Consider the following 24,222-nt stretch of genomic DNA (forward strand, 5'->3'; position numbering starts at 1 on the left):
CTGGCCAGATGACTCAATCAGGTTCTGGAATCGGGATAGTCGATGCGCGAGCGCACCTTCATAAAAATCTGGCGGCGAAACGTCTCCAGAGGGCGATAATCAATATCTTTTTCGTAAAAGGATACGACACGTCGAATAACCTTCCAAAACAATAACGGCATTTTTTTTTTCAAACATAGCCGATGCTCTAGGTGCGATATTTGAGTGCCGGCCCGGTTTGCGTCGACGACTGAGCCACGCTCTCTCACCGACTCGGCTTTCTTGGCACGGACGCCCGTCGAGTTTCTCTTCCCCCGGGTGGGAAAATTCCCGCATTAGCGATCGAGCCGGTTGAAGCAGCTCCCATCAATACTCGGCGGCCACATGCGACGGCAGGCCGGCGTTCCTCTGAGGGATGCGAGGATGACTTATCGCTCCTCTCTCCTCTGTGACTTCCGTGGCTCGAATCAGCGGGAAGCTCCCTCCGCGATCCGTCTCCGGCCCCCTCCGCGTCCGTACAGCAGGTATTGATGAATGCGGCGTTTGCTGGCGCGAAAGGCGGCACTGTCGGCTCCCCGCAAGCTTTCCGTCTCGGCGCGATTAGGAGGGAGCGCTCGAAGTGACCCCGAAACCACGTACGGGTGGGCGCGGGGCGGGCGGGAATCTCGGTCTCCGTTTCTTCTTTGTCGGTGAGCGCCGAGAGGAGCGTCTGGCGCTGAATAACCGGCGGAGCCGCGGACCCCGAATCTGCGAAGGCGCGTTGAGACAAGGCGGCGTGACTCAGCGGGAGTGGGCGCTGGCGCAGTGTTCGGGCTGCGCCGGAGAAGACGTCGGCGGTTTTTTCGACAAAGGGGGGGGGGGGGGGGGGGGGCGGAAACGAACACGGCGCCTCTTCTCTTTTCCTACGTCCTACATGAGAACAGCCCTCTTCTTCAGGGACCGAAGCTCGGTCACCTCAGGAGAAAGATTACGCTTGTCATTCAAGCATAGCCTTAGGGACAGCCTGTAGGCTAGTGGCTAAGGTGCCAGACTGGGACCCCGGAAGGTTGGCGATTCAAACCCCGGTGTGGTCACAATAAGATCTGGACAGCTGTCAGGCCCTTGAGCAAGGCTCTTAAGCCCACGTTGCTCCAGGGAGGATTGTTCCCTGCTTCGTCTAAGTAATTGTTAGTTGCTTTGGAAAAAAGAGTCAATTATCTATTTTTTTTTTATAGCCGGTGATCCCGTTTGTCGCTGAACGTGTCATTCATGACGAACTGGTTCTAGTAAAACAATGCACTGTTGTGCAACAAAACAGGAACTTTGCAAGCTCAAAGTGCCTTGTGTTTCCTTGCCTGAGCAGTTACTAATCCTGTTCTCAGGCAACTAAAAAATAAAAATATAGAAAGAAACAGAAACTTCTTGCTTCCAGACATATCTCACCTCTATATCATCACATTTCAGGTGTCTCAGTTTCAAGAACACCAAGAACCGATTTCTCTTCTCTCCTTTTGTGATCCTCCTTCTCCTTTTGACATTTTGAGTCCTATAAACACTCAACATTGTGTAACGTTTCACACACACTCACTGGGCTGCATTCCACATTATTTTATTTTGTATTAAATTTAAAAAAAAATAATCTTAAAAAAAGGCCACAAACACCTCAGGTACTTCATGGAATGGGAGGTGTCTTGGCGAGTGCACAGGAGCCAGCTCTCTTATGCCCAGACTCTGCGGTCCACGTTTTCATGAGCCTAATGAATTTTTTACTTTGCTGCAACACAAAACCGGGGTGGCAGCAGGCCCTCTTCAAACACTGGGGAAAGGCTGCTTTTCTCGCCCGTGGTTGGGCCAGCCTGGTAAAAACAGGAACCGAGATCTCCCTGCCAGTGACCGGCGTATTTAACCACCCCTCGTTTGGCGGCGGTGGAACCTTCCAGGCTGGGCGTGGGGGTGTCCGAGCACGCCCGGTCTCTGCGGGTTCATTAGGGGGTGCAAGGCAGCCTGGACCCACCCACCCACCCTACCTGTCGGTTTATTACCCCCGTTCCTCAAACAAGCTTAAAACCCCCCCCCCCAGAAAGCGTACCCCCGAAAGGCCGCCTGCTTGGGGAAATAAGCAGGGAGCCTATAATGGAGTATTGATCTGAACACCTGGGTGTTTGGGGCTGGTCGTGATCGCCGGGACCTCCGGCGGTGCCTGCGGACCTCCGGTTCTAGGCGCCCGGGAAAGAGAGGGAATCAGTCATCCTGCTGCCGAAACGCCAGGAGAAGCCCGGCAACACGCGAGGCGGCCATTACGCGGGCGGGGAGGAGATCCTGATGGGTTTCATTCCCTCCTCATCTCCCTCCATTTCCCCCCTAATCTGCCCACTGGAGTCATTACCCTGAGCTGCTGACAGCCGCATCACACACAGCGCTGGATGACTCGATAACACGGCCCATAACAACGTGAAAAGACAAGTGCACGGGCAGACACACACACACACACGCCTGCACACACATACTGTACACACACACACACACACACACCCACACCCACACCCACACCCACACACACACACACACACACACACACACACACACACATACAGTTAGGTCTCACTAAACCCAGGGCTGATAGAGCGACAGTTAACAGAGGCTAGGGAAGCTAAGCAAAGGTTCACTTAAAACTTTAAAAACTTAAAAACCCATTTACACAGACATACTTTTTTTTAAAGGCCATATTCGCCAAAACATTCATAAAACCAGACCCAAAACCAGATGAAAAGCCTGGCTATTCCCACCTATGCTATTCTAAGAAAAACAGGTTGTTATTGCAACACATAATGAATATCTGTACAAATGTTTTTATTGCCCGTCCCCTTGATACTCATTTCCTCCTCCCGGGGATACCGGGGCACACAGTGAATCATCACCTCCGCTGTGAGGGGACTGCCCTTGGGCCATGTGCCCTGCCCTGGGAGGAGAAACCCGGGAAGACACCTCACCGTGACCCCAGGAGGTCAGCGAGGCCTACTGCACTGGCAGAGGGGGAAGAGCCACTGAACGTGCCCTGCAAGCAGTAACCCAACACAACCTCCACATAGACTGCTTAAGGAGGACAGTGAAGGAGTGACTTTACTAACCCTTTAGTGCTGACTGGATATTCAGATCGGGGCAGGGTGGAAAAAAACAGGCTCGTAATTTAGACGTGTTTCCTCGGGGCGGTAATAAAGCATCTCCCTTTGAATCCCTGCCAAACTGCAGCAGTACTGCAGGCAGACAACACAATTTACTCAATATTATGGATCACATTTAAACTAACAACTAATAGAAAACAGCAAGACATACACAAACACATGCATACCTATGCACACAGACACACAGATGCACAGACACGCACACCACGAACACACACACATACAGACACACACGTACAGACAGAGAGACACACACAGACACATGGAGAAACACGCGCACACACTCACACACTCACACGTACAGACAGACACACGTACACAGACACATGCAGAAACACACGCGCACACACACACACGTACAGACAGACACGTGTACGCAGACGCATGCAGATAGACACGCACACACATACACACACATAAAGACAAACAGATGCATATACACAGACAGACACACACATACACAGGCAGACACATGCAGAAACACACACACACAAACAAACACACACACACACACACACAGGGCCTTTACGGACATGCCTAATGTGCTCTCATGCGCCTTAAACTAATATTGTTTTTTTTCCTCTTTAAAAAGAGCAGCATACTGACATCCTCGTTCTTCTTTTTCGCTTTGGCTTCAGATGAAATACAAAGAGATGAGTGGCAGGAGGCCTATTTCTGGGATCTCCAAAGCGCACAGCCACGTATAATGTTTTATTCCTATCGCTTCTACACTGTCAGCCCACATTACACTTCTTTCCCTTATTTGTTCTCTCAGAAGCCGGAGGCTGGCATTAAGAAGACGCATTATTGTAATCTGGTAAAGGCAGTGTTATGCCTGGTAACGGCTGTTACGATACTGTCCAGTGGTAATTTATCTTAACGCATGATCATCGGTAAATCTGAGTGACAGACATAAAGAAGTTAGTAGAACACAAGTGGCTTGGATAACGGATATTGAGCCACTTTTATAGCAAAATTAAATTAGATTTGGCGTTTGTCGCAATGATCAGGGTTTCGGTTTTACCCTTCCAGTAACGAGACGCCGCACGGTCTCACAAAGACAGCAAAATGTCAGTCCTGAATTTCAAGTGTGAAATTAAAATGAACACATAACAAATAGCCCAGCTTTTCAGACAGCCCATATGTGATGGTTTAGCCTGAAATGTGCGGTACGTGACACCGGTTCTTCCACTGAACACAGGCTGAAAGTATTTTTACAGCCTTCAAAAACACGGTTTCCTTCCCTCGCAGACAGGATAGGTTCTGCTTTTAATTACTACAGGCTTGACTGCTTTGTCCTCATTTCAGCAGACAAATGGGCAGGTTGTCAGTGTGAGGCTTGCCTTTGTATTTTTGAGAAAAACCACACAGAGAAGCCCGGTCTCCGACAGAGAATAGCAACAATTACATTCGGAAAAAATCTGTTATTTGTGTGACGCAGAGCACTGTCATTTCACACAAAGACGAGGAAATCTGAAATTCACCAAAAAATCCCGGATTTGGCAGCTGTTGTAGCACAGCCGATGTCATGCACACTCTCATCTGACAAACATAACACGAGACGGTTCACAAAACCCACCACGAGAAATGCCCAGTGCATTTATTCCGGAAGACCAACCCACACATGACCGTACAGACTTCAAGTAGTGAGCGACTCCTCACAACAGGCTTCTCTCAGCTAGCAGGCAGGGACTTCCCTGTAGGAACCATAGAATGAGATCCTCCTACGGTTTCCCTCGAGTTCACCCGCAGTGTTGCATTCATCATAACTGCGGTCACCGCAGTGTGTTTATCGGATAGCGAGTTAGACAGCTGAACCGACTTTATGTCACAGTCTGGGCTTGGTACATGATTTCTGAATAGATCTCAAACCTGGTGAAGCAGAAATGAAAGTGGATTGCCCACTGCTTTTGAAATTAAAGCAGGGACGCAACGTGAGTTTCGATGCCTCAAACCGACGAGGAAATATTTAATATTAACCTTGGTGGGTGGGAGGACAGTTCTGACATCAGAACTGCAAAAACAGATTGTGAATTTGTCTGTAGGCCTTAGGCGGTATCCACATATTGTAATACTAGGGCAGAAACTTAATTTTCTGCATGAAGAGTAGGGATATTAGCTGAAGGACAACTGGCAACAAACATGTAACAGGAAGATTTGATGTTAAATATATTTGATGAGGAGCCACTGTGATCTGGACATTTCACCTGGTGAGCTTACCATCAACACTGCTATAAGAATTTTGGAAAACAAATTTTGTTGAATTTAATCAAATTCCATTAAAAAAAACATATTGGGTCGTCTTTTTGAGCTTTTTGGCTGTGATCCGAAAAGCAACCACGCCTTAGTGTTTGGGAGGGAAAACACAGTACACTAAACACTAAACCTGTCATCGGTGATTACTGCAAATCCGCCATTTTAAAACCTGTTTCCACCGACTCCAAAACTTTTCCAACTGTTTAAACAAGCCAGGTTATCCAGAGCACTTACCGTTATATTTATTTATCTGTTTATTTATTTATAACGGAGAGAGGGCTCGACAGAGCGAGGCGACCTGCTTAACGGGCGAAAGGCTCTTCGACGGCCTTCCCCGGAGAAAAGCCTTCTCCTTTCCCAGCTCCGGCTGGGTCCTACTGGGAGCCCGTGTCACTCCGAACGGGTCCAACTGGACCGCAGGCCAGGGATGTGGCGATCAATGTCACCGCTTCATCTTCTCAGGTAAACAGAGACTCGTCGTGCAGATGTCGAGACATTCATAATGCATGGTCCGGCTCCCATTAGTCAAGAGCTCCTGTAAATTAATAATGCACGCCCCCCCTTTGCTTGATTAATGGCGACTGACGGAGTTTATCCGTGGAGGGAGTGGAGCGGTCCGGATCAGATGGGACTCCAGCGGGGGTAAACTCTCCGTTTTCGGCAGACGGCCCGCCAGCCCGGCCAGGAAATGAAAGCCTGGAACTTGGGAAGCCCGTCGTAACGGCCGGGCAGAGGCTAGTGCGGGTAGTCAGCCGGTGTTACCGGCACCTTTATTCACCACAGTGACAGGGAGAAATGCCATCTCCAGTGTAGCGGACTCCAGCCTCCCTGGCTAAATTAAGTGGGTTAATCAAATCTGCTCTGCGAATCCCCGGCCTACCCTCTCTCACTGAACTGTAGCGGAGAATAGCTGAAAGACTGAAGCTTTTATCGCGAGGCAAAGAGCAGGGGCACATGGCGGATGAATCTTTCATGAGACGCGTGTTCTTTGGTTGCCGTTTTGGGGCTATTCCCCGGACACGAACAGGTTGAAGTGCGGCACTCCGCTCACCCCGCCCGAATGCTGTTCCAGGTGGGCACCTGTAGCACGGCTCGGTCTGGGAGAGGAAACGGGGTCGATCTGGAGCCGTGCCTGCTGGCTAAGCGGGCATGCACGCTGGGGTTAGGTTTCTGATCAGCCCTGGGTTTAAAAGGCTGTTTCTTTTCACAGTTGGTGATTGAGACTGGAAACGGGCACAGAGAGAGTGAGAGAGACTGTCTAAAGCTGGCGTGAAACCCAGCTGAAAAGCTCCCTGCTGTATAAGTCAGCGATGTCAGCTTGAAAATTGAGCTGGTCAAGCTGGTCACAAGTTGGTCTAGCTGGGTATGAGCCAGTCAACCAGCTACCAGCTGTTTCAAAACCTAGCTTGAGCTGTTTTTTTTTAACAGGGCTGTCAAGCTTTTTTGATGCATTTTTTCTTTGTTATTTTCTTTTATCATTTTCCCAGGACTCCTTGAGGGTGAATAGAGAAAATGTTTAGTTATTTGACTTGTTATTTGAAAGAAGATATCCTTTATTATCCTTTGCATTTGACCTATAGTAATTACATAAGAGCAGTGGGCAGCCACAGTGCCCAGGGTGCATTGTGGGGTTAAGGGCCTTGCTCAAGGGCCCAATAGCTGTGCAGAACTTATTGTGGCCACACTGCTTGACCCACCAACCTCCCGGGTCCTAGTCTGGTACCTTAGCCGCTATGCTACAGCCCGCCAAACATGCTCTCCCTCTCTAGTAAGAAAAACGCCCACTAATCTGTCCCTGCCCTCCTGATGTGTCACGTGACCTGTGACGACACCTGTCAGCTTTGACCAATTCATTTTGTTACTAATTTTTGCCCAGAAAATGGCCAAGTGATACGGAGAAAAGTCCAGACAATGAAGCTGGAAACGCTGCATTAAGTAGGCTACAGCTATTAATTTTATCTGCCTGTGCAATGCTGCACCACGCTAATACAGCTGCTTTTCTTAGCAATCAATTAGCAACCTTTAGCAGCAGCTAGAAATGAATTGAGTATTAAAAAAAAGCTTTAATTATAATATTCCTTCAAACTTTTCACAGTTGCAGGAATATGAAACACTTTTTTGTCGTTTTTCTATTGCTGGCCCAATTAATCATTCCTATATCTAAACTTTCTTTGGAGCTGGAAATTAGGAAGACGCGGATATGACTTCTGCCTGCAATAACCATACTGGCAGCGTATATTACGTTAAAATGTTAATTAAAGGCTGATTAATGTTATGATGCCATTTTGCTGTAAGTCATTATAAGAAATTAGTCTACTACGGTAACATCATAAATCATACTGTACCATCAAAATACAATCACAGCAGCGCTCAAAGGAACCATAAGACATGCACCCCTACATTAAATAACAAATTATTGCAGTGCGGAAATCCATTTAAAAAGTATTAGCTTTGGGCCAAACGCGGTATGAGACTGACAAAGGCCTCGAAACGAAGAGCTGGCACTCTCATTAACGCTCTCTGCATACCGTCAAATCCAAGGGGGCACGTTTGATAACCAAGCTTATTTCTACAGAATCTGTAGGAGTCGAAAAACTGCTCGGTTTGCAAGGTGCAAATCCAACTCGCAGTATCATTGGAAGCTCTGAAGTGCCATCCGCGGGATGCACTGACATCGCCGGTGATTACTGCGGCCCGTGCCTGGGAATTCAGGAGTCGGAAGACGGGAAAGCCGGAGCACTTAGCCGCGGAAGCCTCCACAGCGGGGAATAAGGGGCGTAAGAAGCGTATCGCGTCCGGCCACGCAAACTGCCGATTGTGCGGCCGCTAAACTCCGTTCTTTAATTTGGGCTGTGAAAACGGGGCCCTTTCAACGCGCCGTGAGCTCGCACTTCAAAAGCTTGAACGCACCTTATCTGCCATTAGTTCGCACTTGTTGTATCCATCTTACTACGGCTGAACAATTATTGTATTTTTTACAAATCCACATGTAATTACGTCTTGCACAAAGAGAGTCAGGGAAGGAGGGAGGGAGGGAGGGAGGGAGGGAGAGAGTGAGAGAGAGGTCATGATAATGATAATCTTTTATATAGAGTAGATAAATGTCTCTTTAAATTAAAACAATCATGTAAAGAATTAATAGCTTTCTCATGTACACTCCACTCGCAGTCCATGTTGAATACAGTTCTAAGCTCCCCCGCCTGCATGAATGTTTAACTTCCACGAAGCATTTAACCTTTGTACCTTTGTGTTTACTGTTTGTCAGTAACAAAAAAATCAATCTGCAAAGTATATGTAAGATGTGTGTTCTGTGCAGAACTGATTAGGCAGTCAAACATCAGGTCACTAGTACAGATTTAGATCATTAACGTGCTAGCATAGCTCTAGTCTCTTTCAGGAAGAGACTTCCATATTAGTCTGCACCATTCTCCCATTGAAGGGCCTCAGACATTTAACACAACAGAAAGGACTGCAAACAAAGCAGACGTTTCTTGACTTGAGCCTGGTATGGGGGAGAGCCAGGGGAACATCCCCAAAAAATCTATCCTCCTTCCCTCCATTCGTCTGCCACCTGGAAGTACGGGGGGGGGAATGAGTGGAGGATACATTTTTTGAGTATTGGGACGCACCCCTTGTGTGTTCCGCTCAAGACAGCTTTGCGGGAGAATGATAGCTCAGGAAAACATTGTCCGATTTACTTGTTTTCTGCATCTCGGGCATCTTAAGAAAGCCGGTCCACAGGGCATTCTGGGATACCGAGAGAACTGCGCTCTGCAGTACAAACAAGAGCAGAGGGGGGTACGAGAACGGCGAAGCAGCAAAGCTTCCCCAGGGCTGTATCAACCGACAGCTACTGCTTCAAACCCCCCCACTCCAGCCTGACACCTCTGAGGCTGCGACGCAGCAGTGCTGTATGTTTAGCACAGCAGCTCCTCCGTTCATTAGAGGCAGCGCGTAATGAGCCGGCTTTGGTCGATGCGCAGAGGTGTGGGGGTGTTTGGGGGGGGTCTGGGCCGCCGGCAGTCGCTCGCACCGCCGTCCCCGTGGACGCTGTGCGAGGGGAGCTACCCGTCGCCCCGGGGAGGGGAAAACAAAAACAAGAAGAAGAGGATCGCACGCTCAACTCACTCGCCCGCTTATGTGACGGGCGGCCCCCGAGCACGTGCCTTTATGGAGCCCGGAACCAGGCGGTACTGGAGTGACTGCAGCGTGTGTGTGTGTGTGTGTGTGTGTGTGTGTGTGTGTGGGGGGGGTGTGTGCGTGTGGGGTGTATGTGTGTATGTGTGTGTGGGGTGTGTGTGTGTGGGGTGTGTGCGAGTGTGTGTGTGGGGTGTGTGTGTGTGTGTGTGGGGTGTTTGTGTGTGCGGTGGGTGCATGTGTGTGTGGGGGGTGTGTGTGTGCGGTGTGTGTGTGTGTGTGTGTGTGTGTGTGAGTGTGTGCGTGTGTGTGTGGGGTGTGTGTGTGTGTGCGTGTGTGGGGTGTGTGTGTGTGTGCAGTGTGTGTGTGTGTGCGTGTGGATGTGTGTGTGTGCGGTGGGTGGGTGTGTGTGTGAGTGTGTGTGTGTGTGTGTGTGTGGGTGTGTGTGAGTGTGTGTGTGTGTGTGGGGTATGTGAGTGTGCGGTGGGTGTGTGTGTGTGTGGGTGTGTGTGGGGTGGGTGTGTGTAGGTGTGTGTGTGTGTTTGTGGGGTGTGTGTGTGTGCGGTGGGTGTGTGTGTGTGTGTTTGTGTTTGTGGGGTGTGTGTGTGTGCGGTGGGTGTGTGTAGGTGTGTGTGTGTGTGCGGTGGGTGTGTGTAGGTGTGTGTGTGTGTGTGTGTGTGTGTGTGTGTGTGGGGGGTGTGTGTGTGTGTGTAGGTGTGTGTGTGTGTGTAGGTGTGTGTGTGTGTACGGTGGGTGTGTGTAGGTGTGTGTGTGTGTGCGGTGGGTGTGTGTAGGTGTGTGTGTGTGTGTGTGTGTGTGTGTGGGGTGTGTGTGTGTGTGTGTAGGTGTGTGTGTGTGTGTAGGTGTGTGTGTGTGTACGGTGGGTGTGAGTGGGTGTGTGTGCGGGGCAGCCCAGCCCTTTTCAGTCCGTCTCCCGTGATGTCTGAAACCAAGGCACACAATGGGCCCGCTGATGAATATTCGGCGAATAAAAGCAGAGCGCTTGGCGGCGAGCTCCCCCTTGGATTGGCCGCCACGGTTCCGTGACTGTGACCTAGATACGGCTGTGATATACAAAGTGCGCGTGAATGTAAATATCTGCGCCTCGGACCTCTGGGGTTTCCAGCCCCGTGGGGTCAGAGCCTATTAGGGGAAACACGAGGACAGGAGCCGTAGGGATTGGACAGCAGGAGCATTAATGAACTCCATGAGGGGTGGGGCGACACTGTCAATCACTGACATGTTTCAACCAATCCCAACACACCGTTCGACACAGCTAAACACAATGATTGGTTCAAACCCGTTACCCACATCCTTTCATTACTAACCTCTGAGTTATGTTAGCTGTGCTCTTGATTCGACTCCAGCGACTAAGCTCACGGCAGGGGTGGGTTGGGGCATATGACAGGTGACAGCTCCATGACTACATTTCCCACGAGTCTGTGCAAAACTGGGCTCAGTTATGACAACACTGTCTGGCCTTTCCTGGTTACACAGCGGTCTCCCAATTTAGACCAGGCGCACACGCTATGAGCCCCCAAAGCAGTAAAGCGGGAAAACCACAAGGGAACGTGACGCGCATTCGGAGCGGACCGCAGCTGGACCGAGGGAGTTGCGGTCGATCGGCCAAACGAGCGGGAAGACCAGGGAATCACGTTGTCACCCCAGGGGCTGTTCAGCACTGGCCGTCAGCCGCAGGCTCTGACCCGTACGGTCTGAAAGCTCTCTCCAAAAACTTCGGCGCACGCGCGGTTTGCGTTCCGCCCCTGAACGTTTCAGCTCGCGGTCGTGCAGCAGGTGTTTGTGGTCGGATTTGCCGAGACCTCCTGCTCCCGCCACGGCTCGCAGAATTCCTCGTGCGGCCGGCGTTCCCTCTCGGGAAATCACATCTTTTGCATTCCATCCTTGTTATGTGGCTCTCTATCTCACAGCGTTTCTGGCTCTCCCGGAAAAATGAGCAGCTTAGAGGAAATATCAGTCTTCCTCCGCTGACAATTTACAATAATTACTCTTGGTAATGATGAAACCAGCCACCTAAAAATCTTGGGGGGAAAAAAGGCCAAAAAACTAACGAAACCACTTGATTTTCATTTGCAACACACAAAGCGCTCATAATTACTTTATGAGCTCCTCTATAAATTGCCACTGTTGGGACTATAAATGGCCACATATACACAAGACATACGCACACAGATCTAAAGCCAAGGGACAATTATAGCATGTTCTTGTCAAATTTCTGTAAGAATCATACCGACATGCAAGCCAAACTGAAGGAGCAAAAATAAAATCAAGCAGATAAATCAGTACAGACATTTACTGACAATGAGGTTTGCGGATTAGTGAATTAATAATAATGTTTTTATTGCACTTCAGTTACCAGCAATGTTAATTGCTAACAATGTTCTAGCAAACACTGGGGACCTTGTTTATTGTTGTGGATGTTAATTAATTTTACATACCTGCCTACTAAAGACAATTGGCTAATGGAGGGGGAAAAAATGGTGTGGTAATTTCTTGTTGCTCTTCCTTCGGTGAAAATCCAGCTTGAACGAGAAGCGATTAAAAACTCTCTAAAGACATGGCCGGGAGACTGCGTGAGTTTCAGTTAAATGTCAGTCATCGCTGAAAGGGATCTGTCCCCGATAAACAGTGATGTCTCCAAACCCCACACTGCAAAAAAAGCATTTTAGTCTTATAATGAGACTTACAGTAAAATCTTATTTCTTTCTCTCAAATAGAAAATATTAATAGATACTTTTTGATTGACAAGCTACATTTTGTCACCCCATTGGAAAATATTTAAATGAGAAAGACAGTCTCACCTCAACGCAATTATTTAGCTATATTTTTCCCCAAAATAAGAAATAAGACTTTAATTCTAAATATAAGACTAAAATACTTGATAAGACTGACTTTTCATTTTTGCAGTGTAAATCTGCACTAATATTCACAGAAATCGTCCGTCGGCATAGAATGGTGTGCCGGCATCTGCTGCCTCTCTTCTAATCAGAGAATGTGCCGGAATCTCCACAGACGACAGGGAGAGGCTGGGACACAGCTGAGCAGCTCCTCCCTGCACAGGCGACAGCGTAGAAAAAGAGCGAAGGTCGCTATCCCGCCACTGTCTATGTCTAATCTGTGGCGACGTATTGATCGATGCCGGGGGCCGGATTGACCGATCGCCGATACGTCCCTGACGCCAGGGGCAAGGCCGATTAGGCGTCAAGGCGCGTGAACCGCCACATCCTTCTCCCGGAGGAGCGAGGGGTGGGGGGGGAGGGAAACCAGGACGCGAGCTCACCGAACAAATTGCTGGAATGGCCTTGCTTGGAGACAGGTCGGAGTTCATTGGATCCCCAGGCGTAGCGCTTGTAGCTGTCCCAGGCGAACTTCATCATCTGTAAGGAGACACGAAGGGAGGGGGGAGGGGGAGGGTTAGTTTTCAATCACACTGAACCGGACGCCGAAACCGCTTCGAAGCAATTAAGCAATTATACGTCCGATTGAGTCACGCGTCTCTGGAGCCGAACAGACGTCAGAGCGTTTTAAATGGCTCTTTGAGCACCGCCCGCACCTGTAGCAGCGGGGCGTCAGCGCGCTTCCCGAGCGCCGGAATAACGCGGCAGATGCGACCCGTGAGCCGGAGAGGACAAAAAATAAAAACAAACGGGACATGCGCGTCAGGTGAAATGCGTCAGCGTTATTAATGCGCTCATAATCCGGGAATTTTCTATTCTTATCCGAGATTCGGAAAAAAGGATGTCTAATCCTACGTGAAATCTATTGAATCGCGGCTCGGAAACACTAAATGGAGATTAGAAAAAGATAAAAGTCTGTTTATTTCTCCCCTACTCCGGCGAAGACATCCAGATGGTTTCAGGCTCAGGGTACGGGAAAATGCACAAAGCAGTCGGCTGCATGAAAACAAAAACAAAAACAAAAAAACAAAACAGAAAAAACATCAACAACAAGAGAATGGCGGGGGGGGGGGGGGGGGGGGGGGGAATTAGGACAAAGTCCTTGGAATTGAAAGAGAAGAAAACAGACAAATTAAAAGTGGAGAGGCGACGGGCTCTGTGGCGGCACTTTTAATGGCGGTGGGATCACACTGAGGCCCAAAACGAGCCCGGTCACGGGCCGACACGCTCGCCTGTTTCAGCCTGCGTGAGAGGGCCACTCCGGGCCCTTCTCTCAACGGCGCTCACCTGGCGTCCGACACGGAGGCTGACCTAACGACCACAGCCGATCGCGCTCCGCTTAAAAACACCGCAGAGTGGACGTCTGTGAGGGGTGCGATGCGAGCAGGTCATCCATTTTAAAGAAGAGTTCTACCTGGGGCAGCCTGTAGCGTAGTAGTTAAGGGACATGACTGGGACCCACAGGGTTGGTGGTTCAATCCCCCATGATAAAATCCGCACAGCAGTTGGGCCCTTGAGCAAGGCCCTTAACCCCATATTGCTCCAGAGGGGATTGTGTCCTGCTTAGTCTAATCAAATTTAAGTTGCTTTGGATACAAGCGTTGCGAAATAACATGTAATGTAATGTAACTCCTGCCTGAACCCCAGTCCTTGGGACAAACTTGCAGGCTTTTGTTGTAACCAGGAACTCACACATCTGATTTAATGACTGAATCAAACCACCAAATACGCCCTTTAATTAAATCATGTGTGTGTGTGTTCCTGGTTACAACACAACACAAACTTTCTGGCAGGGGGACCTAATGGGTAACACACTGCAAAAAAGTTTCAGCAAGTCTGTTTTAGTCTTGTATTGAGACTTAAAATCATATTTGTTTTCTCTGAAGTAGAAAATATTAGCTTGAAATTTTGAGAGTGAAATTTTCTTTCCCCATTAGCAAATCTTGAAATGAGTCATTCCATCTCACCCTAATGGCTATTATTTTTGGCTTCCTTAGCAAAAAGATTTTTATAATATGTAGGACAAAAACCTGTTGTGATTATCAACTTTTTTTTTTCTTTTGATTATTGATTTCTTGGTTTTTGCAGGGCGAGTACCAGCGTCCTTGAGAGAGGCCTTCTACTCCTCATTCATATATATGCTGCAGGAAGAAAGACCCGGAAAGAATGAATTCTGCTGTGTAGCTTAATAAACCAGGAAATAACAGAGAGATGTAGACAAACAAGACAGAAAGAGAATAAAACAATGTTTTCCTCCCAGAATCCTCCAGGTTCAAGGTGAGGGTGTTAGTGTTATCCACATTTCTACAGAACCAGACAGAAAATAATCACAGTATGTTAAGCAGTGGAGTAGACTTAGACGCTATTAAAAACCTAAGGGAGGATCGCAGTCCTCGGAGGACAGGGGAAATTGAAATAGCAGCGGGTATTTTGTTGAGGGAAATCAATGGTGCGTGTAAGATTTTTTCGTTTGTTTACAGATGCGCTTTCTGTTTTTTTCCCCCACCGAGGAGTTACGGGAACAAGAGCTACATCAAGCAGAGAAGGAAATGAAATGGCGAAAACAAGAGAAAGCATTTATTAATGGTGCGTGTCCTCCGCGCGATTCCGCCGCCATAGCAACCGGTAACGGTGGCGGATAATGTGCGGAATCCTCAAGACGCCGCCACTTGGGCGTAATGCTGATAATGCGCGGGACCGTAAACGGTTCGGGCGGTCCGCGATTAAATTAAAGTAAAGTCGGTTTGTGTGGTGGGTGGTGAGGCTGTGTGCACCACGCAATACTCCCTGAGCCGCTGCAAGCTCGTGGGCGCAGGTGTGTGGGCGCGTGTGTGTAATGCGCGAAACGCAGTAGCGTAACCGAAGGTAAACATTGGGCCTCGTGGGCTTAACAGGACGTACACAACGCTGTGTGTGTGCTGCAGGGAGGCGGTGAGGCTTATAGGAGCATGAATGTGTGTAATGCACGTAACACACAAGTGTAACAGAGGGGAAGCTTTCTCTCTGAACCCCGCGTCGTGAGCTTCACAGGAAGTATAGGACGGTGTGTGTGCGCGCGTGCATGTGGAAGGCCGTGTGTGTGGGGCAGGTGTCTAGGCGTGGGAAGAACCGAGAGTAAACTTTGTCTCTGGGTCTTCAGTCATGGGTTTAACAGGAAGTACAGGACAGTGTGTGTGTGTGTGTGTGTGTGGAAGGCCGTGTGTGTGGGGCAGGTGTCTAGGCGTGGGCAGAACCGAGAGTAAACTTTGTCTCTGGGTCTTCAGTCATGGGTTTAACAGGAAGTACAGGACAGTGTGTGTGTGTGTGTGTGTGTGGAAGGCCGTGTGTGTGGGGCAGGTGTCTAGGCGTGGGCAGAACCGAGAGTAAACTTTGTCTCTGGGTCTTCAGTCATGGGTTTAACAGGAAGTACAGGACTGTGTGTGTGTGTGTGTGTGTGTGTGTGTGTGTGTGGAACACTGTGTGTGTGTGGGAACTAAAAAGTTAGCTTTGGTTTTTGTGTGAATGTATGTGTGTGTGTGTGTGTGTGTGTGTGAAGTATAATTCCTTCAGTTTTCATAAAAGCTTGGTACGAGTCATATACACGATCCATTCCAGCATTCAGCGACATGGTAATAGTGCTCCACTGTGGCACTGTGGTGAGGAAGCTGTGGCTAATGAGAGACTATGAACCAGGCAGGCTTATACAGCGGTGTTCAGACCATCGTGAGCTAACACGGTCTTCTGAACACAGGGACAGTTGTGCAGTCATGAGATAGTCAATAAGCAACCATAATCATAAACCACATCCCTCAGGGGGAAAAACTACCATTGAACGGACGTTAACTTCTGGTGGAAGTGGCCACTTCCCGGTGTTCTGTTCGGAACATGGTGAGCTTGTCTCTGGGCCTTCGGTCACAAGCTTAACAGGAAGTACAGGACACCATGTGAGAGTGTGCGTGGTGGAAAATAATCCTGTGCCTCAGGGTCCCGGGCCAGCGAGGGACCACGAGTGCCCGCCAGGCCCATCCCTCAGCTGAGCGAGCGAGGAGAATCGCTCTTCCACGAGTCTCCCGCAGACCACACCAGTGTGAAGTCATTTGTGTCTCAGCGTGGACTCCAACTATCAGCTGCCTGACTCCCCTGAAATTAGATTACTTTATCGACTGCAACAGAGAGAGGGAGAGAGAGAGGGGGGGAGAAAGAGGGAGAGAGAAAGAGAGGGGGGAGAAAGAGAGGGGTAGAAAGAGGGAGAGACAGAGAGAGAGTGGAGGGGGGGTGGAAAAAGACAGAGGCAGAGATTGTGGGAGACAGAGAGAGACAGAGATTGTAGGAGACCGAAAGAGTGAACGAGAGGGAATGAGAAAGAGAATGAGACAGGGGAGAAAGAGAAAGCGAGTGAAAAAGGAGAGAGAGAGAGACACAGAAATTATGGGACCGAGAGAGTGACCAATGAAGGATGGAGAGTGATGGAGACAGAGAGTGAGAGACACAGAGCAAAGGAGAGTGAGACAGAGAAAGAGAAGAGAGAGAAAGGACAGAGCTCTCAAAACCAAAAGCTGCTATTAACAAGCCCAGACCCCCCGCCTTCTCTCCCCCACGAACACACACAAACGACAGGGAATAAAAGGGAGGAAGGCGAGTGCGAGTCGCCCCGCTGTGTTAACGCCAACGACAGACACCCCCCCTTACGGCTGGGCTCCTCTGGCTACAGCGCTTTATCAGATCAGATGAATCGCGGGCAGCAGAGAGAAAGATGAAGCATCGAGCTGGCGGCCCAATCGATGGCAGCTCCGCAACACCGGGGGTTTGTTTGCAATACAAAGTAGCAGCGGGGCAGCCTGTGTTCAGTGGGGGCTGCCTGTGTTCAGCGGGGGCTGCCGGTATTCAGCGGGGCTTGCCTGTGTACAGCGGGGCTACCTGCCTTCCCACGGACAACTCTATAACCAAACCTCCTATAACAACTATATAACCAAGCCTCCTATAACAACTCTATAATGCAGAATATGCACCTTTCAACTAAACATGCCCCCTGCCCCCGTCAGTCGCCAATGCCACAACCCTGTCAGTCCCCTAAGCCCCACCCCTTTCAGACCCCTCTGTCCTGCTCCTATCAGTGTCCTAAGCCCATCCCCTTTCAGACCCCTTTCACCCACCCCTGTCAGTCTCCACAGCCCCACCCATACCTGACCACCTTCCCCGCCCCGGTCATACACCCAGCCCCCACACTACACATCCAGGTCCAGGAAGCTCAAGAATTGGATGGTGTTCAAGGTGAAACCTGCTGGGGGTAAGTCCCTGATACACAGGGCTGTTATTGCTTTTACGGTCGGGTTTATGTCAAAACATAATCTCATCATTATCCATCAGAGGCTCTGCGGCCATGCCACGCATCCGCCACCCCACTCTTCTGTATGGTTCTGTCCGCTCAAAGACGTCAGACCAGAACGAGGGACCCTGATGTCATTACAGAGCCAGCCCCCCCCCCCAGCCAAGCCAGGCTTGAGTGTACGTGGAGAGGGGAACACAGTAAAGTAGGAAGAACAGAAGAAAACTAGCAGGAATCCAAAGGAGTCTTTAACCTTCCATAGTGTGAAATATAGGATCAGAATGTTGTTCAGTGAACATTCTGATGCTGATGAAACAATCGCTACTGGTAACGGAAAGCATTGGGAGTTCTAGAACACAGAGGCAGAAAACATTCCAAATGAAAAAAAAAAAAACCTACACTTCAAAGGGTTAAAACCCCTCCCAGGCTCCCGGCTCTTTCTGATGTCGCGTCTCAGAGCAGATGGAGACATTAGCATCGCAGCCGTCCGCCACTCTCGAGCATCGGCGAGGGGGCGGGCGGACTCCTCTCGGTTGTCAGGCAGAAGAGAGCGACCTCTTTGAAGAGTGCCGTCTAGAGAGAGCCTGCCTGTTGGGCGTTCCGCTGGCCTACCCATGGCGCTCGCAAGTCTAAATCTGACGGCTCGGAAAGCAAGGAAAGAATTCTGACGGGACCATGAGCTTGCAGCTCCGGCTCAACTCAAATTCAAATCCCGCCCTGGTTTTCTTTTCTCCCAGGTAATCAGCTGAACAATTAGTGCTGCTGATTGGTCAAACAGTCTTTGCACCTGACTCCCAGGTAAAGGGAGGGATGATCCCTGTGGCGTGGTATGTTCCGGAAAGGGCTTCCCTGCTGAGTGCCACTCCACAGGGAGCGGGCGTACCGGAGCCAAATGAATTGGACACAACAGCAGGGCGCAAGCCACCCAGCCAGAGGAGGCCTAGAGCCCTACAGGGGTTCACTAAATGGTGAAAAGCAGAGTTCTGAGAACCCGTGGTCACCCGCATCCTTAACCGTAATTACTGATCCAAGTACACAACCAAGTATTCTCTGGAGGACGAGAGGTAGGAAGGCACGCCAGAGCTGACTGCCTGGACTGCTTTCTACAGGCAGACCCAAACAGAGTGGAACTGAATACAAAGCAAGCTCAAGCTATGCCCAAGAAGAAATTAGTCAGCAGCAGCACAAATATGATGAGACAGCATGCGGCCATCTGCATAGAAAAACATTATTTAGCAGAGAAATATTAAGACTGGGTATTTACACACTGCCTGAGTCCAGTCCAGCTCACAGCATTCTGTAACAAACCATAATCATCAAAAATATTCAACTCGGAATCAAGTTTCTAGCATTCCATAGCATGCATAATCCTCCCACCTGCAGACTTTACATCCCGCCATGACTTTTTAGTATACCTGCTAGGTGAATACCTCAACTGTTCCCATCTAAACCTGTAGGCCAGCAGAGGATGCGTATGGAGTTCACGCCAGTGGGTTTTCCTCCCCACTTTTTTTACGTCTTGCTATTTGGGCTTATAGTCCCAAAAGTCCTTCTTTTCTTCCCTTCTGTTACTCTGTAAAGGGTCTTTGGGACAGTCTTTTGCAAAAATTGAATTGCATGCTTTTAGTGTTCACTGACAGGCCAGGGTCGGGCCCTATGCTAGGACCGTATACCCATAACGTGCTTTGCAAATGTTGAATGTTTGTCTAACTATAATGAAGAGAACTAGCCTTTGGCTGTGACCCCTTTGCCCCCCCGAGCCAGGCGGTGGGACCCGGTTCTCCCCATGAGGCCGACGGGGTCTATCTGGATCCTGAGCCTGTTGTTTGTCTGCGTAATTAAAGCATTACTCACACCCCAGCTGCTGGCGCATTACTCAGGCCGTTACGTAACCAGGCGTGAAGGGGATCGGCGGTAATGGCCTGTGCGAGAGGCGACGTCCCGCCCAGCGGGTACACCTTAGGGCAGGTGTGCGGAACGCCGACTCTCCCCCATAGGACGCACGTGGACCAGACCACCTGGTTTTCCGGTCTGCCCTCCCCCCCCACCCCCCGCGCCCAAGGATCCTGGGAAACGAGGACAGGCATATCCCCTGAGCAGGGCCGGCCGCTAATCACTAATCTCTCCCCGGCTTTCCTGCTCACTCTTTTCCCTCTGTCCCTCGCTCCTCTTCTCACTCCCTCTCTCCTCATTTGCTCCCTTTCCCTACATCCCTCGCTCCTCTGAGAAGCGTCCCCGTTCGAAAGGATGGGGGACAGCGATTCGGAGGAGACCGAGAGCCAGGCAGTCACCCGCTTGAGGGTTCTGGACAAGTGCCTTTCTAGGACGGGGAGCCAAACCGTGGGCGACACACACAGACAGTGCTCCAGCTCTAATTTACCGCCTAGCTGACTTTGGGCATGGAGGACAAGGCCCCACTGCGCGGCAGCCATCTAAATGCGTGAGCTTTAAAACTCAGGCAGAGCTGGCCGTCCCGTCGACTCGCATAGAGTGAGGCTTCCAGCGGCGGGAATCGATCCGTCGGGCGAAGATCTGGAGAGAGCGCCACTGTGCGAAGCAGCGGGAACACGAAACAGCGACCCGCAGCGCAGTTTCTGCTCGTAGGAAGCCCCTCCGAAAAAAGAAAAGCCCCCTCCGACGTATCAGCTAAAATCGATACCAGACATAGCTGTCATGTATAGAGCAAGCGTGTGTCGGGAACTGAGCCAGAAACATAACACTTCCTCTCTCCGTGTGGGGAAAAATGCCTCCAATGGTCAGGAAAGGACAACCGGGCTATGAGAGCCCAAACAGATATAAATGACCTTGTCAGGGTAGATGGGGAAGACAACATTTTTCTTCTAAAAGCCAGGACGTGACGGACACACGACTCCATCGACGGAAGACAAGTCAGACAAAGTCTGCGAAGCTCTTGCTACTACGTGAAGGGAATACAGCACTTGGAAAGGGTCGTCCTTAGGTACCTCGGGGGAATGTGTGAGCAGTTTCCATTAGCATACATCCCAGCCCATACGACAGAATGTCACCATCATGGTTATGCAAATTGTGGTATATGCAGTAAACTCATTTTCTCCACCAGATACGGTTTCTTCTTGCTCCAAGATGATCCATTTGCAGAATGCTGTCTCTGGCAGGCTAATCAGGAAGTTGTCTAATGGCTGCGTAGGATGGATCAGCTTGTTACTGACCGTGTCTTGAGGTGTGTGTGGGACTGATCAGAGCAGATAGGGATGGGGAGGGTCAGAGTTCAGCTGCAATAGAGTGATTGACATCTCAGGAAACAGAACCACAGGAATCCTAATGCGCAGGTCTGTGTATATGAGTATTAAAAATAGACCATGAGTGCTGCGTACGTGGATTGATTTGAATTAAACATTTATTTTTAACATGCTTTTATTTTTAATTTAAAGAGACATTTGTTATTATAAAGGAGTCACTCAGTCGGTCACATGAGGGCACATGCAGGGCAGGGCACTTACACAGTGTACCATATGCCAGCGTTTATTCACTCCCTCCTCGAGAGCGAGGGGGAGAAATTAGCATTCAAGGACAGCAGTGGCCTCGTAGCCCGGAGCGAGAGACAGGCAGAGCACCCCTCTCCGCCGCGCTCAGGCACGGTCATGAAAAGGGCCTAATGACCACTTTCATGCAGCATTATTAAAAGTACTAAAAGGCCAGGAAATACAGGAGCCTGGATACCCAGTGAGCAGAAGACGGAAGGTAGACGTCTAGAGGGCTGCAAATCTGGGACTGAGAGACCTTTTCACACAAATGGACTAGTTCCACCCCAATTTAGCTCAGTTTCACCTGAATATAGCCTGGGTAGGCCTACGTGCTAGTCAGCTGTAAACCTAACCACTTTCAAACAAATAGAGCTGGGTTTTTACCTGAACGTCGAGATATCTCTAGACCTACAGGTGAAAAAGTGAAAAGTGACTTTTGACACAAAGCAACTCTCAGTCCCAGATTTCCATCCCTCTAGATCGGTCTAGATGCCGTCTCTTGCCCAGCGTGTACGAGCTCTGGCTCTGTTCCCGGGTGAAGGAGAGGCAGGTCCGTCCGGCTCGCGAGGCACCACCGCATCGGTATGCAGGCCGTGGCGGATTAGATGCCGGTAAGCTCTTCAATCTCCTTCCTTGCCTTGCGCAATCTGTTCCCCGCTTGGCATGGAGGCCGAGCTCCGCAGACGAGCCAGAGGCGTGTTTACTTTGCGTGTGCGTGTAATGCGCCACCGCTACGGGTCACGGGTCACGTGTCACGCGCCTCTCGAGCGGGGCGGCTTCGCCGTGAGGATGTTCGGCTTGCGGGGTGTGCCTGGCCGCTGATTAGGTTCGGAGCAGCGGGCTTGTGTGATCGCCCGGGCTGCACAGAAGGCTTTGTCATCCTGCCCCCCCTCGTGACTGATAAGGGGCACCTAGAACAGCACTCCATCTGCCACGCGATCACAGACACTGGAAATCAACCCCAGTGCGACCGCGTAATTAGGCTATCCATAAGACTTGGCGCACTCCCCCTGACAGTTCCTGTGTCATAATCACAGGCTGAAATTATTCCTAAAAAGGAGCCGCTGTTTGTTTTCAGCTCGAAAACAAAGCCATTAGCTGATAAAGAGGGTCTCTTCATTTACTGATGCTCCTCTCGCATGTCGTTAATTTGAGAAAAAGCATATTTAAAACATTCATCCTCTTCGTAATATGAAAAATAAAGAAAGAGAAAATAGCATCGGATACTTTTTGTGTGTGTGCGTGTGTGTGTGTGTCTGTGCATTTGTGAGTGTGGCTGTATACATTAGCTGTACGCAAGTCTGTGTATGTGTTTTTGTTTGTTTGTGTGTGTGTGTGTGTGTGTGTGTGTGTGTGTGTGCTCTACTGTCCTGGTAACTGATGTGACATGGCCACAACCAAGAGAAGAATGGGGAGGGAAGGACTCCATCCAACTCTGACCACATACTCTCCAAACCATTAGCACAAACCCCTCTATGTATAGAACCAACACACACAAACCATAAATCTATAGGAGTGTTTACTCTGCTCGATACTGATGAAGAGAGCTACAGCTTTGTAAAAAAGCTGGGAATCTGAAATGGAAAGTCATGCCTGTCCAAACAAACAAACAATTCATCCTCTGAAGGACAGATAAGTGGCTGTCCATCACTGCTCTCTTTGAGAGGATGGCCAATACATCTGACAAGGCAGATGTAGTTCTGCTGACCTGAACACAGGCACACAACACACAAGCACACAGTGTCACATTTTTACAATATTAAAAAAAAAACCAGAAGGGATGTTTTTAAAGAACAGGACATGAATTCATGAGACAGGACTAGGTATACGAGGCCTATAATTCTCTTACGATTCCATCTATTGCTTATTCTCGAATCCATTGTTTTTTTATTGATTTTTACCCCTTACTAAACAATCTTGTTCATCCCCCCCGTATGCAGTGGAGTGTAACAGGTAATGAAGCCCTTGTAGAATATGATGTCTGGAAGACTAGGAACCGCATTGTATATCCCATACTGCCCTGCGGACGTGCATGAATTTCCCTTCACAGTCTCGAACGGCGAACAAAAGGAAACGTGGCTCGTTCGGTTGTGTATTAAGGTCATTTCTCATCGTGCGCTCAGCTTGTCACGCTGCGCTGTTTGTCCATTCTGCGAATCACCTAAGGCATGCAGAGAATTCATAGAGGTTCAGCACTGGAGTGAGTACAGGGTGCTGCCCTGGTAATTGCATTTACTCCTCCTAGCCTGCAGGGGTCTCTATCTTCTTCAGCCTGTATTGCTATACATCACTACAAGTCTGCAGAAAAGGACAGCAAAATAAGGTATTCTGCTTTGGTAGCTTACTTCAATGGTCCACTCCCAACAAACTACCATGTCAGGTACACTGCATATAAACTCACTGACAAAGAAGTGAAACCTTTAAATTCTGATTTGAAAGATTTATGGCTTTATTGCTTTAGCATGTTCCTTCTCACGACTGCGCTGCAAGAAAAAAACAATGAAAAGGAACGACAGATCATTGCCTTGGCAGGATCACAAAGTGAGACTGACAAATCCAAAAGCAGTAAAGTACTGGAGTCTACTTTTGAAAAGCGTTCTTTTCTCTTTAATGCTCTCGCATTAAAAATTCAGCTGATGTGTCTTTGATACATCAAGCGAATCTGATATTGCTTCGCAAATTGCTTGCAATACAAGTATTAAGGGAGAAGTAAACATGACAAACAAGATCAATATTTCCTCAGAACTTAAGTGAGAAATGAAAAAAGTTATTACAGTATTTGGATATAGCGGTATGTCGGAACATTACGTTCATATTTCTGACTTACAGTACAAAGGTTAGCTTAGGTCTTCCCCTCCCTTATAGCCCTGTACTAATGTTTCACTGCTTTGGAAAGGCAATGATGTGACTATTCACTTTCAATTTGCTTTGGTATGGACCAGTTTAACAAGCAGTTTTAAAAT

General features: G+C 49.2%; 1 protein-coding gene across 1 annotated transcript in view; it reads right to left on the reverse strand.

Moving 5' to 3' along the window:
• Nucleotides 1-24,222, reverse strand: part of man1a1 (mannosidase, alpha, class 1A, member 1) — a 134,787-nt gene that overhangs the window by 89,568 nt on the left and 20,997 nt on the right. The window contains exon 2 of the mRNA XM_061242087.1: nucleotides 12,835-12,931. Within this exon, the coding sequence (XP_061098071.1) occupies nucleotides 12,835-12,931 (97 nt within the window). The remainder of the gene's footprint in view (nucleotides 1-12,834; nucleotides 12,932-24,222) is intronic.

This window comes from Conger conger, chromosome 5 (genome assembly GCF_963514075.1).
Source record: "Conger conger chromosome 5, fConCon1.1, whole genome shotgun sequence".
Taxonomy (NCBI): Eukaryota; Metazoa; Chordata; class Actinopteri; order Anguilliformes; family Congridae; genus Conger; species Conger conger.